At 37.2% G+C, this 18,666-nt stretch overlaps 1 protein-coding gene across 1 annotated transcript; it reads right to left on the reverse strand.

Annotated features, from left to right (window-relative positions):
• Positions 1-373: 373 nt before the first annotated feature.
• Positions 374-17,287, reverse strand: PYROXD1 (pyridine nucleotide-disulphide oxidoreductase domain 1). The gene is made up of 12 exons (XM_032184983.1): positions 17,156-17,287; positions 13,798-13,878; positions 12,578-12,697; positions 11,028-11,156; positions 9,667-9,740; positions 8,468-8,628; positions 7,228-7,328; positions 6,063-6,192; positions 5,414-5,526; positions 3,651-3,773; positions 3,237-3,374; positions 374-2,438 (listed from the first exon to the last, which is right to left on the reverse strand). The coding sequence occupies exons 1-12, from the start codon at positions 17,234-17,236 to the stop codon at positions 2,190-2,192; spliced, it is 1,500 nt and encodes a 499-aa protein (XP_032040874.1). The 5' UTR covers positions 17,237-17,287; the 3' UTR covers positions 374-2,189.
• Between the last annotated feature and the right edge of the window lie 1,379 nt (positions 17,288-18,666).

Here is an 18,666-nt window from a genome sequence, read left to right on the forward strand (position 1 = left end):
CCCATTTCAGAGGGGCTGCAGACAGCAGAAGTCTGTATTTCTACTACACGTACAGCTAAGTAGTAGTTGACTTCCTTAAATGCATGTGTACATTGGTATTTTCAGAAAAAGGTAACCATAGGAGCAGCTGTTGGGTCTTTACCACTGACTGCAAGAACTAGTTAGGCACACAAGAGGCTGAATAATCTATTTGCTAGATTTTTTTTTTTTTTTTTTTTTTTTTTTTTTTTAAGATTTTAGCAGCCAATGATCAATAAGCTGAAGTCAAACTCATTATAAACTTAGGTTCTGATTGTCTAGTTGGTTTCATTTTGGATACATTCAGGCATACAGATGTGTATCAACTTAAATATTTTAAAACAACAAAAAAATCTCAGATAATTAAAATAAACTCTTCATCTTTATTTTTCTGGTATAATCTTTTGACTGAAGCTTAGAGTTTCATCTATCATTTAATTAAATCCTTTGCCAAAAAGGGAATTAATTAATTTAATTAAACAGTCATTCTCTTCTAAATAATTTTAGTGATTTTCTGGGAAAAATCCCAACATGTACCACCAACTTCATACAACGAATTGTTCCTAGTTTAAACCTAAATCTTAACTCCCAGGTAACAACTGCAGATCAAAACCAAAATCAAGTATGAAACAATTTACATCTATGAACAGCACTAAGGAATACAAGGAGTACATTAAGGAATAGCTTGAAATGTTGGGCTTTATAACCTAGGAAAGGAGACACTGAATTATTACTAGTAACAAAAAAAGAATGAACTTGATTTAAGCAAGTCTGTACATACGTATCATGATTACCAGGGTGCATCTTGTGTAACTATACATACATCCAGGTAGCCTGTTATGATTTTTATTTCAAATAAAATTTAAATTTTAAACCGTAGTTGGCAACTTAGTAATATATTTTGTCACTAGTTGCCACAAGTAAAATTTTAATTTAGTACCTCCAAATATTCCTTCCTGGAACCAATATGCAAAATGGTATAAAAAAGAAGAGGGCAGAAAGTGGCCAAGAAATCCTCCTGCATCATTTTTTTTGTAACGGTAATGGTTGTTTGATGATGTATCTTGATGGAATTCTTAACAATCATACAAAATCTAAAAAAAAAACAAACAAAAACCCTGCAAAACAACTAGCCTTGAGACTGCAAGACATCCCTATCAACTTTGCACTTAGGGTCATGCTCCTGTAGCTAGGCTTTCCAGCATTTAGAAGTCTGCCAGTACCCTCTGCCAAATAAGCTGGATGCAGCAGCCTGCTCCTCAGGATTCTGACAACGTGGAGGAAGTTCAGTCACTGAAGGCAGGTGACAGCCACCAGTGGTACAGTGTTAACCTTTCCTTGGAGTGGACCCCTGGAGTGGTCCAGTTGAAAATCACACAAGATGCACTGGTGCAGCTTTACCACAATACCTAGAGAGCTGAAGTGACAAAACAGTTTAAAAAAAAAATAAAAAATACTGCTCTCAATTAACATCTCAAGGACACTTCATCCTAGCTTTCATAGTTCAAAGATTGTGTTCTGCATTTATCTGAGTAGAAAATACTTTTCTTTTAGAAATTAAGTTATGGAAAAAAGGAAAAAAAATTATACAGCTTGCTGTATATTTGTAAACCACATTCCAGGTGGCAAGAGCTCTGAGTGCCCTGTGCCATAAAGATTTGCCAGCTTGCAAGAGACAGTGTAATCAGCTGTAAGAAGAGACTTGAAACTTTCAGCAAGTACTCAAAGGTTTGAGCAGTGGAAGGATGGTAGTGGAATGGATGGTAGCACATTATACATGTAGATAATTCTTCCCCAAGCAAGAATGCACTGGATTTAACATGTATTACATAGAGTTTTGTTTAAGTTCTTTTCAACGGTGAAGGCTACCCTGCATTCAGGTAAATGCAGTGCTATCTTAACAGCATAGCAAAGCTTGCTTTTTAGGAGTGTTGTTCTGATGTTCTCGTCTAACATATATCAAAATTCACCGCCAATACTAATTCACATGCCTTTGTTCCTGTGCTTGTACACAGATTAACCTAATTTGCTTTTCAGTAAATTGGCAATACTAACACAAAATCCTAATAAGGAATTGCACTTATCCCTGATTTCTGGTAATCCCAAGGAAACAGTTTTATCAGCCATTAATCAGTGTCAAAAAGTTATACAAAATGGAAATGGGTTTTCATTCAATCAAAATAATCTTCTATATCAATATCTGGATTCAGGAGATCTTCACCATAGGCTGAAAGATCCATTTGATTTAAAATCAGGTTTTCAAACGTTTCTTCCAAGTCTGTTTCACCAATCAGCACAGCGCCCATCATTCGTCCATTCTGCATCACCACTTTAACATACTCTTGTCCCTTAGTACATCTTAGCATTAGTTCATGGTCTAAACCCAAGCCTTGAGCATTGTATTTTCCCAAAACCACCACCTAACAGAAGGAAAAAGAAAAGTCAGTCATAAGAACATTGCAGTGGCTTTTAGTATTTTCACTGGTAACAGTTCTAATGATATAAACATGGAAATACTTGCCCCTAGAATAAAATATAAATAAAAAATCCCCCTTGCAGTGGCTTTCAGAGCTACAGTATAATTAAAAATCCTTCACCTGGAAATGTTATCACTAAAAACAATAATGAACCAATTACCATGCTGAATTGTACTGAATTTCTTTATGAGCAGAATCTTAATGAAGTAAGATGCATGAAGAGATAATGAAATAAAAATATATGCAGAGTTGTGAAGTAGATCAGCTGGTATTCACCAATTAAAATTTATAATATGTCTGTATATACCTTGTCCTCTTTGGTTTCAATATTCAAAGTCAGTGTGAAGGGAGAAAATCAAAGATTAATTATTATATAGAGAATGCTGTTTCATCGATATCATAGAATCAAGGAATGGCTTGGGTTGGAAAGGACTTCAAAGACCATCCAGTTCCAACCCCCCTGCCATGGGCAGGGACACCTCCCACTAGATCAGCCCCATCCAGCCTGGCTTTTAACCCCTGCAGGGATGAGGCATCTGCAACTTTTCTGGACAACCTGTTTCAGTGCCTTACCACCCTCTGAGTGAAGCATTTCCTCCTAACATCTAATCTAAATCTCCCTTCTACTAGTTTAAAACCATTCCCCCTTTAAAGCATCTGCTCAGTGTTAGCACATGAATATAAACAAGCAATACCTGTGTTACTCAGTGGTTTAAAACTGATAGAGTGTATTTACTTTACCTTGTAATTGAAAAATTTTGTTACATGAGCAAACAGTTCGAAGCTGAAATCCAGATCAATAGATTCCCCTGAAGCATCTGCTGCCATGCATTTTGCTGCATACCATCCCATCTGCCTAGCTTGAGTCCACAGTCTCATCTAAAAAAAAAAAAATACACAGATATGTGTCACTGTGCAATGAATGAAGCTCACTGTTCTCATCAGTGCCCACTACATATTTTTGTTACGGTCAGAAAGGCTGAACAACTTGGTTTTCAGCCACAGAGATAATTTTATCTACCATCAACACACCCAGGATTGTCTATTTACTGGTTTCCAGTTCAATTAAACATTTTCTCCCATCTGTGTAACTGTGAGTAATTTACTTTGTAGATCGCATTGCTGCTGAGCGCACAATTGTATAATTTGATTTACCTGATGCCACACTGGACTAGGTTCCCACGATGCTGTGCAGATATCCCCAGCTGCATAGATATCTGGCAGGGACGTTTGCATGTGTTTATCTACTTTAAGACCTCCATCTTCACCTATAGCAAACTAAGTATTTGCACAGATCAGTACCAAAGTAAAATAGTAATTTTGAGTGATTTAACTTTATACATGTTAAGTGGTTGACTCATTTGCTTTTTAATGGCAGACTTCCCTACAAAATTTCAGTAAATCCACTACTGCTTAATTGAAACATTTGAAGATATAAAGTATGAATTAATACTAAGGGAACACAGCAAAATGCTCTTCTACTTTTCATTTAACAACAGAGAAAGAGGAATTTGGTGTAAACGATCTATGGCTGTTCATTCTCCCATCTAATCTGATTCAATTTGAAAGACTGACAACCCTAAGAGAAACACATTCAAACATCAGTCTTCAGGCTTCTTCATTTTTAAGGGAATGAAACTGATTTCCCTGAAGAATGCCATAACAAAGTATTTTTTTGCAGTCATCCCTATAAAAAATATTCTCCATATTAATAACACAACCCAATCCCCTGCAGAATTTATCTCTAGTCTGGTCAAATCTTCAAATAATCCAAACCAAAATTAGCCTACAAAAGTAGAATTTCCTCCCAATCCACACATTTTTTTTTCTCACCATGTTTAAGAACAAGTCAGTGTTGCATTTCACAAGTGACCTTCACATACCCTTTAAAATAATTCAAAGCTCCATCTATTAAAAATACCTTATAGTAGCATTGCATACTGAATAAAATTATTTAACAGAGTGGCAAGAGCTCCATGGTAAGACACAAAACCTTAAGTATTATTTTTAGAACACAGCACAGGTTTCCAACATTATTATTACTGATACCTGGCATGGATGTAACGGAGCATGCCAAAATTCAAATATGTTGCAGGGACATCTAGTCTTAAAGTTCATTTTTTACTTTTTTATATATAGGCCAGAAATACTATTGCAAACATCTAATTCACAGAATCACAGAATTTCTAGGTTGGAAGAGACCTCAAGATCATCGAGTCCAACCTCTGACCTAACACTAGCAAGTCCTCCACTAAACCATATCACTAAGCTCTACATCTAAATGTCTTTTAAAGACCTCCAGAGATGGTGACTCCACCACTTCCCTGGGCAGCCTGTTCCAATGTCTAACAACCCTTTCAGTAAAGAAGTTCTTCCTAAGATCCAACCTAAAACTCCCCTGGCGCAACTTAAGCCCATTCTCCCTCGTCCTGTCACCAGGCACGTGGGAGAATAGACCAATGCCCACCTCACTACAGCCTCCTTTGAGGTACCTGTAGAGAGCGATAAGGTCGCCTCCTTTTCTCCAGGCTGAACAAGCCCAGCTCCCTCAGACGCTCCTCCTTGAAACATTTAATGGTTCAACATTAGTGCATGTTTCCATAATAATAGCCACCAATTACAGAAATGTTTTCCTCTCTTTTTATAGGCTTAATCTTATCAGTGTATATTGTATCTACTGATACACTGTGTGTATATATCATGAGTAGCAATATAATAAGCCAAGAACGCTAATGAAATTCGTTTTTATCCTAGTAGATATTTCCAGTATCAACATACCTACCTTATTTTGAGATGCTGTGCATTCAAAACCTCTCAAATCACTGTTTCATGTCAAAAGAAATGTAAACCAGTTGGAAGAACTCCCCTTCCTTAAAAAATCCCACAGTTTAAACTTCAAAGTAAATCAGCATACTTACATTATTGCCATCAAGAAATGGTTTGACATTTGGCACAACACCAGTTGCACTGACAATGAAATCGCATCCATAAATTTTTCCATTAGTTAATTCCACATATACAGGCCATAGCACTGAAAAAGTGGAAAATTTTGCGTTGAGAATGTAACCAACAGAAGTTACTTTATTATTTATGTCTTATGGTAAGACATGAAATAAACAAGAAAAAAAAAGAGATTTCAGGTTTATTAGCTACGAAAATAATAATACCCACAGAGATTACCTATAGCACTTCTTACTTTCATTCAGGACCAGAAAATGAGAGTTGGAGCTTAGTTCCCTACTATTAGCTTTCTCTGGAATTTTCTTGAATCAAATCCCTCATTTATTGGGCTGCCACAAGAACAAACATTCCGCACATAGTAGCTAGGTGACTTTGTGGAAGAAGGGTCTGATTCATTGCATTTTGTAATTTAATTGTAGCCCATAAATATTCAACTGCTATAAATTGCTAAAGCTCCATTTAATTTACAGAAACAAAGGACTGTTTTTCCAAATCTTCATTTCCTTTAGCACAAGCAATCAAGATCAAACATGCTCTAGCATTGCTTCATCTTCAACATGCTTTTCTAATCAGCACTGGCACACTTTTTTTTTTCGTCACACCTACCCTCATCTGGTTCTACGTTCTTCTCTTCTTTAGGAAAAGCCAAAGACATCTGTTGCAGTTGTAAAAATTCTTGCTGTAAGTGTATTTTCTTTACTTCACATAGTTTTTCAATATGTACTTTATGAGAAAACTAAAGAAAGTTTGTCAAAAATGTAAACATAATGATTAACAATATTTTTAATAGCAAATGCACCTTCACCTAAACTGAGGCGTTACTAACCTGAGAAAAAGAATTACCATGTATCGCATCTTAAAGCATTGCACATTAGCCAAGTTCTCACACTCTTTCAGATCTGTCATAGATCTAACCACAGTAAGCAGTAATTTATATGCTTTTTCAGCAGCTATTTGATGGTCCTTTAAATATCATGACAATTTATAGATTTTTCTAGCATGCCAGAAAGCGTATTCCAGTTCCTCTGAGTTTATAAACAGGGAATACAGAACTTATCAGAACAGACAAAAAAAAAAAAGTCAATTGGTCTTTCCTGTCTTTCAGGATTTCAAATCCTTCAATTTTCTATCACGAATTAAATTCTGATAACAATAATCACTTTAGGTTTTAAATGTTGTAAAAAGAGAAAAAGAAGATATAATTTCCACATTTCCACAGCCTTTAACGGCCACTAATCTGTGAATATCCTGAACATCCTTTAGTTAGTACTGTAAGGACATCTCTGTAGAATCTATAACTGATCAATATCTGAAGATGATGCTTGTATGCACTGGTGATTTCACATTTCATTACCTACTGTAACAGGAGACTGTACGTCTGTACAAATTCTACTGTCCTATTTTTTCACATATTAAAATATACATAAGGCAGATACAATTAAAAGAGCGGAAGTATCACTGCTTCTTTTTAAAGCTAGGATTGACACTAGTCCCGAAGAAATGTGCAAGCCAACATTTATTTCAATATGGATAGAAAATTGATGAAACCGTGGCAGTAGATCTGATTTATCACCTCCCTCCTGAAACAGAGAACAATTCTGTTTGTGTTAACATATTTTCCGATGTGATTCTGACGAGAGAATCGGTTCAAACTCATCTTATTTTTCTTGTTCTAATAACCCTAAATGTTATACTTCATAATCATAAATTCTGTAATCCTTATCAATTTAAAGCAACAGTTAAACAAATGTAAGCAAGGTTATGACCATACCTCTTTAGTCCCTTTAAGATGTAAGCCCTCATGCCAGTCGGGGCCTAAGGCACTGCCCACTCTGTCAGATGCTGCTACAGGTCTTTCTTTTTTCTCACTTCCTGAAGACAGAGAATATCAGATTTAGCATATCCACTTCATTGCCCACAGAATTCAGAACAAGGATTCGCAATTAAGAGAAATACAATCTGATTGCCAAAAGGGAAGACAAAAACATCTAACAAACAAGGTAAGGTGAAGTCCCAAACATGGTTAATTGGCAGACAAATCAGACTCCAAACCAGTATTTTTGGCACCTTTTGGTTTTATGCCTTTTACTACTTACTCACCTCTGAACCAACCATGCACTGTTAGGTACCTGCATGGACCCGTAAGAGCTACAGGAGCAACAGCTTCTGAGGCACTGGAGTTCTAGAGTCCAGCTGTGAACTCAGTTGCTTATTGTCAGTGCTAATAGTGAAACTGATGTCCATCTGCTAGCAAATGCGCATTAAGTGGCTTCCACTGCATGAGGCTGCAAATTCTAACATGATGATACAAGTGAAGAATACTGGGTGTCACTTTGTGACTTTTAGGCTGACTCTTTTAAAACTTATTCTTCCAACCTGAAGTCTAGAAACATGCTCTTCTTTTTATTATAGGTCATATATAGGTCATATATATGTTTGTGTAATATTTGTTCATGCAGTTCTAGTTAACTGCTGCTATAAAGAATGCAGCTTCATTGCATTTGTAAAAGTTCTGTGAGGTTTCATCTGATCATCCGATAGCTTAGTGTGGGACAGCACCTTCCTTCATAATGCTGACATAATTCAGAAAAACATTAAAATATGTCAAGTAATAGAAAAGGTACTTCAGCAGACTGAATACTGAAAATCAAATTTAAACTTGGCATAGACATAAAGATAACTAATACTGCAAAATGCGCTGTTACATGCTGTCATATGTCTACATTAATTGAGTGAGTTTTTGCATTGCCTTTTTTTTTTAATAAGGAAGTTCCACTGGTAACAATAGTAAGCTATTTATGGTCTGCTAAATTAACTCATTTCAGGGCTATATTTAATATTAATATACATATTATTATATGTATATATTATATACATGTAAATATTTATAATATATAATAATATATAAATATATAATATAAATATTTAATATATATAATATGTATGAACATATTTAATAATTAATATTTTTAATGCAGCTGCTGCAATGCTAGGAGACTAAAACAACATACCTTCCATTGTATACTTGGTTCTTTTACATTCAATTGGAGTCTCTCGTTTTTCAGCAGTTAGCTTTGGAATAAGAAATTCAGCTGCTCCTGCATCAAAAAAGGTGTTCCCAATGGCTTTGTCTTTGATAGCCCAGATTACTTCACAGCCTTCAATTTCATACCTGCATACATTTAAACAACGGATAAAATGACAGACTACCTGGAAAAGGATTTATGAGTCTTAGCAAGACCACTAGAATTGTGCAAGGTTAATTCCAGAAGCTACAAATAAGAGATCCAAGACTTTCAAACCTATAAAATCTACTACAGGTTCTGATTATTCACGTGAAGAAACCATAAAAAAAAATCTTCAAATTAGCAGCTTATACTTTCTCAACAGCACATCTCAACTGAACACAGGGCAGAAAGGAAAGGCAGACTAAGTTTGTAATAATAATACTTAGTATTTCCTGTTCCCTGCAATGAAAAAACAAATGCGTCTTTTTGTCCAGACTGCCCACTGCTGGTGACAGGCATTTAGATCTTGTTCGTATCCATCAGAAAAACTGCAAAGATGTATTACCTGAAACATGAACTAGACTGCAGATAATGATTTATAGAATCATAGAATCATCTATGTTGGAAAAGACTTTCAAGATCATCAAGTCATCATCAATTTAGTAGCTGTCCAAGTTAAGCACCGATTCCCCGCAATGCAAAACAAGAATATGTAATTGTATAATACAGATGTTTCTGCAATCTATCAGACTGTCGGACCCTATGGCTTGATATCCTGCCTGTGACAAAGGTCACATCAGACACTTCAGCACTCTACCAAATTAAATTTGGTTGGATGCAAGATAAAATGCCTCTATTCCTGTTACCTCTTCTGTCTCCACAAATCAGGCAAGTTTTATAATTTAAATATTGCTCTTTCTATCCTAAACAAATTTCTGTTGGTGCCAAGTTAGAAAAACACCGTATATTCTTGGAATCTTGAATGTTAAAGCTTCTTTTGAAGCTTTCTGAATTTTATGTGACAGTAAGCTCCACCATATGGTGAAAAATGGTTCTTAATCAAATTTTATTACTAAGTGCCTTAAGAACTATAACTTTGTTGTACATCAACCTTCTCCCAAACTCACACAGACAAGATTTAACATCAAATTGGTAAAGATTTTATTTGCATATGTATGTTTTCAACTTAGTAGTTTACTTACACTAATTCAAGTGCAATTCCACCATTTCCTACCACCACTATTCTCTGAGCTTGGGCCAAATGCTTCTGAAAAGCCTGTGTTAGAAAAGAAAAAAATTAAACCCCAACTAATGAAATATATCCTTTCTAGTATTTTCTTGCCCTCAGTCTTTTTATTTTGATTTTTCTCAGGCTACTCATATACATTCACTTAATACTAAGAATATGTTGCAGAAACTTCACAAGCCTGTGAAGTTTTATCACATTAAAGGCTGAAGTTATTTCCACAGCCTTTTAAGTCTCAAACTGAGCCACAAGTAATTACATTTAAACAAAATCAAGAGAGCCAGTAATAGAATCCAGAAAATATTTCTCTATTCTAGAGACCACTAGCATTATTATACCTATCTATTAATCCAATTTTATCATAATTTGTAAAACTTCCCCAATAATTTGTACAACACTAAGAGAACAAAGATAGAGACATTTAGCAATTTAAAAATCCCTGATCATAATTCAGGAATTTAAAAAATAATTTGTAGCAAATCTGAGAACCAGCTTTATTTCCCCAAAAAACTTTTAAAAAGAAACAAGTCTCCAAATCACATTTTAGTGTCCAGAGAAATAAAAGAAACGCAACCCAATACAACTTCTTTTTTTGATTATCCTTTTTAAAACCAAACCAAACCTCAGGTAAAGTTTTAATACCCGAAACAAACCACAACAGTAATTTCATGGTTTCACCTCAATTTGCTTGAAAAGGTATCTCCTTTTTTTTGTCATTTGATGAACTACAGAGCTCATGTTATGGAGAAGCAGTGTTTACTTTCCTTGTTCCTCCTCTCAATCTGAAGATCGATAGCAGTCAAACTTCACTTCCTATTTCCACATTGAAGTATTAGCCTATTAAGTCATGTGAAAACTTTTCCACATCTTTGTCTACAATTGTAGCTCCATTCTGTACAGTAAGGAGAGGCTACACTAGAACCTGAAGAAATCAGTCCTTCAGTAGCTTTTCACTGTGAAAAGCAGCCCTTCATATTGTTCACTAGATGCACCTTTTCAAGTTAGTTTCTACTAGTGCCTACCTCCTGTTTATATTTTCAAATCGGCTTCTGCCTGGAAGGCAAAAGAACAAACACCACTTGTTCCAGATTTTCATGTTACAAACACTATGAGACATCTATAAATGTAATAAATTTAGTGACTAATTATTTAATGCTATTTTAAAGCTATTTCCCTGTTACTGAAAATGTTCTTAGTTAAGGATATATAATAAAAACCAGCACCTTATGTTTCTACATTTCATTCTGCAACCATTTTTAGTGTTTTGCATCAGAAGCACAAATATATTCTGTAGGTGTAAGTCCAAAGAGCATTTACCTGTGCACTGTCAGTATCCCGGATTCCTAATACATATGGATTTCCTTCAAAAATTAATTTTGGTATTGCTCCAGCACATAGGCAAAGTTTTTCATACATATACTCTTTCCCATCTTCAGTGAAAATTTTCTGTTAAAAATTAAGAAGAAAGAAGAAACTAATGGAGACATCTAAGAGAACATTATCTTTTTTTCCTGAATATTTTACTATTTTGCAGATATTAAAACCTGTAAGTAGTTTCTTAAAAAATCTCATTCTCTCATTATGTGTTACTTTATTTGCATTACACTCACTACAAACTTACAAGTCTAAGTATACAATATATTATGACCAATAAGGTAGAACATGTACGCTTAAAGACAGATGAAATATTAAGATTACCTCTTGGTGGCACTCTCTACTCACTATCTGTGCTGACATAATCAGTTTTCTGTGATTTTATGTCCCCCCCACCCCAGTAATAGATGTAGACTTATGCACTGCTATATAACAGCAATTATGAATCTTATTCAAAACATTTAAACAACTGTAGAGTTGTGTTAATTAGGTACTGGATAGAATACAGTTTAGAAATACTGCAAATTCTGTTCTTTGCTAAAGACAAAGGGTAGGCACTAAAAAAGTTACATCATTCTGCAGCAAGAAATATTTAAAGCTTAACATGATTTTTTTCTTTTTTTTTTCCGTATTAGAAGCTAACTAGTTTACAGTTAGTTACAGTTGCACAAAGGGACTTTTTAAAGATTTGGGGATAACAGGCAAAAGATCCTTCAAATCCACATACGTGATATATTGGAATCCATACAAACTAAAATAAAACAATATAATAATGAGGCTACAATAATATAATTGGATTCAGAACATTAATAGCATTATAATCTGACTGAAATCATAGCTCTGCAACTTAAAAGGAGAAGGAACAGTTCAGAATCTGAATGTGAATTTCTAATAAACACTGAAATGAAGAAAAATATGTCAAGCTGACTTGGACTCTAAATAGGACCTGCACATTGCTCATACTTGCAACATTTTTCTTGTTAAAAAGAAGAAATGTTGGAAATATTGGTTCTTCTGAGAATTCATTTTCTGTGCATCATTAAGTTGTTATCATTTGGTCTCTGTAGCAACAAGCAGTAATTTAGGAATCACAGAGACCTCCAGTTAGGGGTTACAGAAATTTTCTGACACCTATACTGGTATACAATATTGGTTTCATTGTCAGTTTTCCCTCCTATTCCAATCAAGTATGCTATGCCATAGATCTAAAGTGTCAAAGAATTAAAGCTAGAAGATGTGGTTTCTTAATTAACAAGCAATTTTTGATCTATAATTATATCCTCTGTAGATATTTCTACTCAAACAACAGCGTAAGTGATATGTAAAATTAAAGTCAGCAGGTATTCTCTCTAATTTTAGTAACTTATGTTTTAGTAACCAGAATGGTCTTGAACAGAATTTCATGCCAAAAATATTCAAGTGTTTCTTAGATGTAATTTTTTTAATAACTTGAAAGAACACACATAGGTAAAAGAGAGAAAACAGTAGCTTACATGCTCATCACTCTTCAACTGTTTTACTCCAGACTGTATAACTTTAATATTGGTATATCGTCTTTCTAATAAGGAACTTGGTTGCTCTTCTACATCAAATTCCTCAAGCGTTTTGGAGATCTGTAGGAATAAGAGACAGATTTAAAAATATGAATAATATATCCATGTTTACTTCTGAAATTTGCAACAAAATGTTTTATGTTCATTTCCAATAAATAAGTCACAACATAATTGTGTTCAAACATGTTCTTGTGACACTGCTAAAAGTACTTTTTATGTATTATAGAATCTTTTCATGCACATCCCTGGTAAAGAGTCAAAGTAATACACAGAATTCTCATTCAAAAGCTATTTAACTTGATGGATGCAGTAACTGCTATAGTGGTTTGTATTATTAGAATTGTCAGCATTGCTTTTTAAGTTACCTGATGCATTTCTAAGACCTACATGTTCTGCTTGTTAAACTTTGATAGAATAACGTGATGTTACACATTACATGGTGAATGGTCTGGAACACAAGTCCTATGAGGAGCGGTTGAGGGAACTGGGGTTGTTTAGTCTAGAGAAGAGGAGGCTCAGGGGAGACCTTATTGCTCTCTACAACGATCTGAAAGGAAGATGCGGGGAGCTGGGGGTCGGACTCTTCTCACAGGTAACTAGTGATAGGACTAGAGGGAATGGCCTCAAGTTGCACCAGGGGAGGTTTAGGTTGGAAACGAGGAGACATTTCTTCTCAGAAAGAGCAGTCAGGCATTGGAATGGGTTGCCCAGGGAGGTGGTGGAGTCACCGTCCCTGGGGGTGTCCAAGGAGAAGCTGGGCCTGGTGCTTAGGGACATGGTTTAATGGGTGACACTGAAAGTAGAGTGATGGTTGGACCACGTATCTTGGAGGTCTTTTCCAACCTCAAGGATTCTATGATTCTGTGTTCCCCCATGCAAGCACCTTCCTCTCATGGGTATTCTGGGGGAAAAATTCCCATTAACAAAGTAGTGTAATAAAGCTTCAGTATAAAAGCAGTAAACACTTCAATCATGTAAGTACCCAGTTCAATCTTTTCTTACTCACTAATATTGTGAATATAATTATGAACCACTATAAAATAATGATCATAAGCATTTGCTTATAATCATAAACATTTTCAGGATTAAACTCTAAATTTTCTGTACATGTACAAGCTTCTGAAGAGGCATTACCATAACAAAAATTAAAGCTCTCTTACCTGTTTGAAATTTGTTACAGCTTTTATAACTGGAGAAGCTGTCACTAAAAAAATGTCTTCTGATGGGAATTCCACAGCCAGCTTATAAAGAAATAGAAATCATGATGAGCAAATAATTATCCACAGAATTTGACTTAAAGACAGTAAAATTATTGGAGAACAGTAATATGCATTGCTACCTTACATTGGTCTCATCTAACCATAATTGCTGTTTCAAGATTAGGGAAGAATAAGACAGAATGACTGAAACAAATGGAATTTGGAGACCCAAGATTTTAATTCATTCACATACAAATACATCTTCAAGAACTGCAGTCACTGTAAAAATGACTATTCAAAAGACTATTCTCACAATTTTCTAAAGACCAACTGTAGGACGACTATGATCACATGATTTGTGGAGACTCCCAACTGCTGGAAGTACTTTTTTTATTAAGTACCAGTGACTAATTGTTCACAGATTTCATTTTCACAGAGAAAATATTGATTCCTATTGGTTATTTTAAATGCAATTTACTGAACTGCTAAGAGGATCATCACCTTCAGAGTGTTATAGGCAACACACAACTCTTACAGGCCCCAAGCCAAAGTGCAGAATCTCCATCTTAAATGCTGCATTGCTCTTCCAAAGCATATAAAAAACCTCCTTCAAGTACAAACCACTCATCTCTGAGGCACTAGCAAAACCCACAGTTCCTTGTCACCTGTATTCTACATGTTAACGGCATGGTTATATAAGCTGCCAGGATGCATGTTTTGTGTCATCCATGTGTAATTGAGCTATAAAGAGAATCACATATATCCTTGTACTTCTGATACAAGGAGTCTAACATAGTAACCTGAAGGTCAAAGTTTTTCAGCATTGTAGTAGATTTAAGGGAGATTAACATGGCCATACTCTGGGCATAAAAACACAGATGAATTTAGTGAGGCTATGTGAAAACTTTATGTAATCCACACCTTATAGCACAAATCCCTAATATGTATTTCATAACTATTGCAGCTGTATGCTTTGTATTGGCAGAAAAAAGAAAGGTTGACAAGTTCATGCAACAGAATAGCACGATGTGCTTCTGCAGCTGCTCCCATCTGTACCTAATAAATAAGCTTCAGAAAAACTTCAGAACGCCACAGGCAGCATGTGATTAGGTGATCATCATCAGATGTGTTTCAGACTTTTTTAGACTGACATTATGTCCTCTGCATCACTTACACATACTCTAATGCTTATACCCTCCTCTTACTATGATTGAGTAGTTGTGTGACATTTTCATTCAGTGTCATTGAGGTTGGTGCATTATCTTTTAAAATACTAAAATTAGAAATCTGCCAGATAGAATATTAAGTTTATCCATACATATGTACACATGCAAATCATCACAAATCAGAAAGAACTATTACAACATAAACATGGAAAGTAGAAATTATGTAAGATGTAGAATCATAGAATCATTAAGGTTGGAAAAGACCTCCAAGATCATCCGGTCCAACCATCACCCTACTACCAATGTCACCCACTAAACCATGTCCCTATGTGCCATGTCCCAAAACCTAAAACAACAACAACAACGAATCAACAGATTTTAAGACATTCTGTCAGGCTGTTTTGAAACGTACTTAAAAAGTACCTAATTCCAAGTGAACTTTTTAAGACAGACCTGAAACAATGACTGTTCTCATTTAGCAGTGTGAGAAGCCTGAACTACAAGGCATCATGTAAATACATACCCAAACTGTAATATATATGATGGAGAAGTTGCTTATTGCCACTACTATGTTCCAGGGAATCTTACTTGTTCAGAATCAGGACCGAGAAAGATTGTATTCAATCTTCCCCTTTTATTTCTGTATTATTCTGTGATTCTATATTACCTCCAGGCAAACATAGTCTCCTGGACTATTAAATATTGACCCCAATCTTATTCTTGCTAGCACTTAAGGATACACAATACCTTTAATTATGTGAACAGTTTAAACAATTTTTAGCAATTACTCATATTAATATAGTATTGAAGTGCCTGTAGTATTAGAGCCCACATATTGCATCAACTGTGAAAAAAATCAAAGGAAAAACAACTAGTAAGTGCTAGAAACCAAAACCAATTCCATACAGGTGGAGAACAATCATTTTTCCCTTGTAATTTATTCTACATTTAGTTTACATAAAATGCCTGAAACTGTCTGAAATAATCTCACTCCATCACCAGAAAACAGTCTGAAACAGTCTTTATACTGCTTTACGGTCTGACAAATAGAGTAATTTTCACTGAACTAGTATCTACATAATTTCATTCCATGTTATGGGTTAAAAACTCCCTCCAGTTACTGCTGTTTTGGAAACACCAAAACCCTTGAAACCTAGACGTAAACAAAAGTGATTTTTGGAGCTCAGGGAAAGCTGAAGGGATTAGCCAATCTCCACAGGTGTGCAGCCTTAAGCATGGATTCCACAAAACCTGATGCACTGCTTTCATGACGAGGAGCACAGCACAGCAAACTTCCTCCTAGTCATGGTACAATCCTCGATGGCTATGAACACAGCTAACTTTTGAGCCGCTGACCTCTTGACTGGCACACAGAATGCCAACTTTCGCATGATACAAAGGTTTAACTCCTTCTTTAGGAAGCCTACATAAACTGTTATCAGAGTATGTGCAATGCAGTTTTATCCTCTTGGCAAGTATTGGCAGACAGCTGAGTATGCTATAGTACCACTCTGCTTTGAGAAGGCTCAGGGGAGTCCTTATTGCTCTCTGTAACTAACTGAAAGGAGGCTGTGTCAGCCTCTACTCACAGGTAACTAGTGACAGGACTAGAGGGAATGTTCTCAAGTTGTGCCAGGGGAGGTTTAGGTTGGAAATGAGGAGACATTTCTTCCCAAAAAGAGCAGTCAGGCACTGGGACAGGTTGCCCAGGGAGGTGGTGGAGTCACCGTCCCTGGGGGTGTTCAAGGAGAGGCTGGGCCTGGTGCTGAGGGACGGGGTTTAGCGGGTAACATTGGTGGCAGGACCAGATGATCTCGGAGGTCTTTTCCAACCTTAACGACTCTGCGATTCCAACTGCTCACTACTCATTTATAGAATACTGTTTCTTTTAAAATGAACAAACTTCTCTAAAACGCTGGGGCAGGCACAGAACGCTTAGCGAGTCTCTGTATAAAGCTCAAGCCCCGCCGGCTGCCCCTGCGGGCACGTCCCCCCCCCGGCCGAACGCCACCGCCCCTCGCCAGCCACCCCGGCCCCCCGCCGCCAAGATGGCGCCGCCCCCCAACAAGCGGCCCCCACCCCCTCCTCCCCCCACCCCCACCCGGCAGGGGTCGCGCGCATGCGCGCTGTGGCGGCGGGGCCGCGGCCCGCACCTTCTCGGCGCAGGTGACTCCCGCGATGCCTCCGCCCACCACCGCGAAGCGGCTCCGCGCCGGGCCGGGGGCGGCCGCCATTGCCCCGCCTGCCCCGGGCGCCGCAGCGAGGAGCAGAGGGCCGCCGCTCTTCCTCGCTGGGGCCTACGGCGAGCGGTGACACCCAAACTTCCTCGGTTTGCGGCAGGGTGGGGCGCGGCCCCGCCCGCTCTGTCTGTGGCCTTAACTCGTTCTGGGCTTGGCTCTGCTGAGAACACGCAAATAAGAGGAGTGACAAGTAAAATAAAAAAAACCTCAAGCCTTTCTTCATTCCTTAACAAGAAATCAGGAAAAAGAAACATGAAAGCACGAGACTGCGTTCGTTTCTCACAGGCCTCCCCCCCCCGCCTGCAGTTTTGAATGCAGTGCTGTAGGTGTAGCTTGGATCATCATGTACTTGCAAAAAGTGAAACAAACTGAAATTTAATAAAAGAATAAAGTCAGTTAGAGAATGAGCAAATGTTTCTGAGACACTCATGTCCCCGCACACAGCTCCCAAACCGTGCAACCCTTTGTTGGAGCATGTGGCTGCACCGAGGGACATGGTCCTTCTGGAGGGGGCCTGTCAGGGTTTGGTGGTGGGAAACCTGCAGTTTTCTCTGGTGATCGGAGCAAATAACGTTTTTAATTTGAGAGACTATGATTAATGTGAGAAGTGTAATACACCATAAATGTTTGTTCATTGTCTTTTGTATTATAAAAACAAGGAATTCTGTTTGAGGAGCAGGAGTTGCGAAAGCTCCCTGCTGAAGTAAGGAGCTGTATAATGCTTGGCTAGACACTATGAAAATTCTTTTGCTTAATGTAACAAAAAAGAGAACCCCTCCCCTTCTCTCCTTCTGCATCTCAGTTGCCTCTTTTGTTCAAAGACACTGCTGCAAAGCTCATGTAACCATCTCCTGATAAGTTGCTAAACTAGTGTATCAACATCCTACCTTCCTGTCTCATGCTGGGCCAACATGACCAAATAAAAAAAGAAGTTGAACCACAACGCCGAGGAAGACTACGGCCTTCATCTTCACAACCACCAGAGGGACAGAGACGACCCCCTAGCAACAGTGCGTGCAGTCGCAGAATATACCAGTATGTGCTGCGTAATCCCGTGTGGAGGAATGGTTAAGTGAAGTAGGTCATGTGCATGTTGAGCAGCTAGGAGGTCGTGAGTTAAGAAAGTATTGAACGCAGCTCATATGAGTCTGAGAAAGTACGTAACGTCTGGGAGCTAATCAGGCACAAGGACACGATATCCGTTGGAGGTTTGGGAAAGTACTGACTGTGTTATTTCGGTTGATGGGAGTGAGAAACTAGCTGATAAAATAGAGAAATGCACTAACCAATCATGAGCTTAGCTTTTGCAATATGTATGAGCTAATTATATTGAATTAGATAAAAGACGACTGAGCTATCCAATAAATCGAAGTTCACTGATCACTCATATTGAGCGTCTGTGTCTTCCTTCCGTCGACAACAAA

The sequence above is a fragment of the Aythya fuligula genome, chromosome 1, assembly GCF_009819795.1.
Source record: "Aythya fuligula isolate bAytFul2 chromosome 1, bAytFul2.pri, whole genome shotgun sequence".
NCBI lineage: Eukaryota > Metazoa > Chordata > Aves > Anseriformes > Anatidae > Aythya > Aythya fuligula.

Excerpts from the sequence above, each read along its gene's own strand:
- PYROXD1 (XM_032184983.1), bottom strand. The coding sequence starts at position 17,236 with ATGGCGGCCGCCCCCGGCCCGGCGCGGAGCCGCTTCGCGGTGGTGGGC. Across the intron at positions 5,527-6,062 it reads GAACGTAGAACCAGATGAGG|TGCTATGGCCTGTATATGTG; the intron begins GTAGGTGTGACG and ends CCACTTTTTCAG. Across the intron at positions 3,375-3,650 it reads CTAGTCCAGTGTGGCATCAG|ATGAGACTGTGGACTCAAGC; the intron begins GTAAATCAAATT and ends TTTTTTTTTTAG.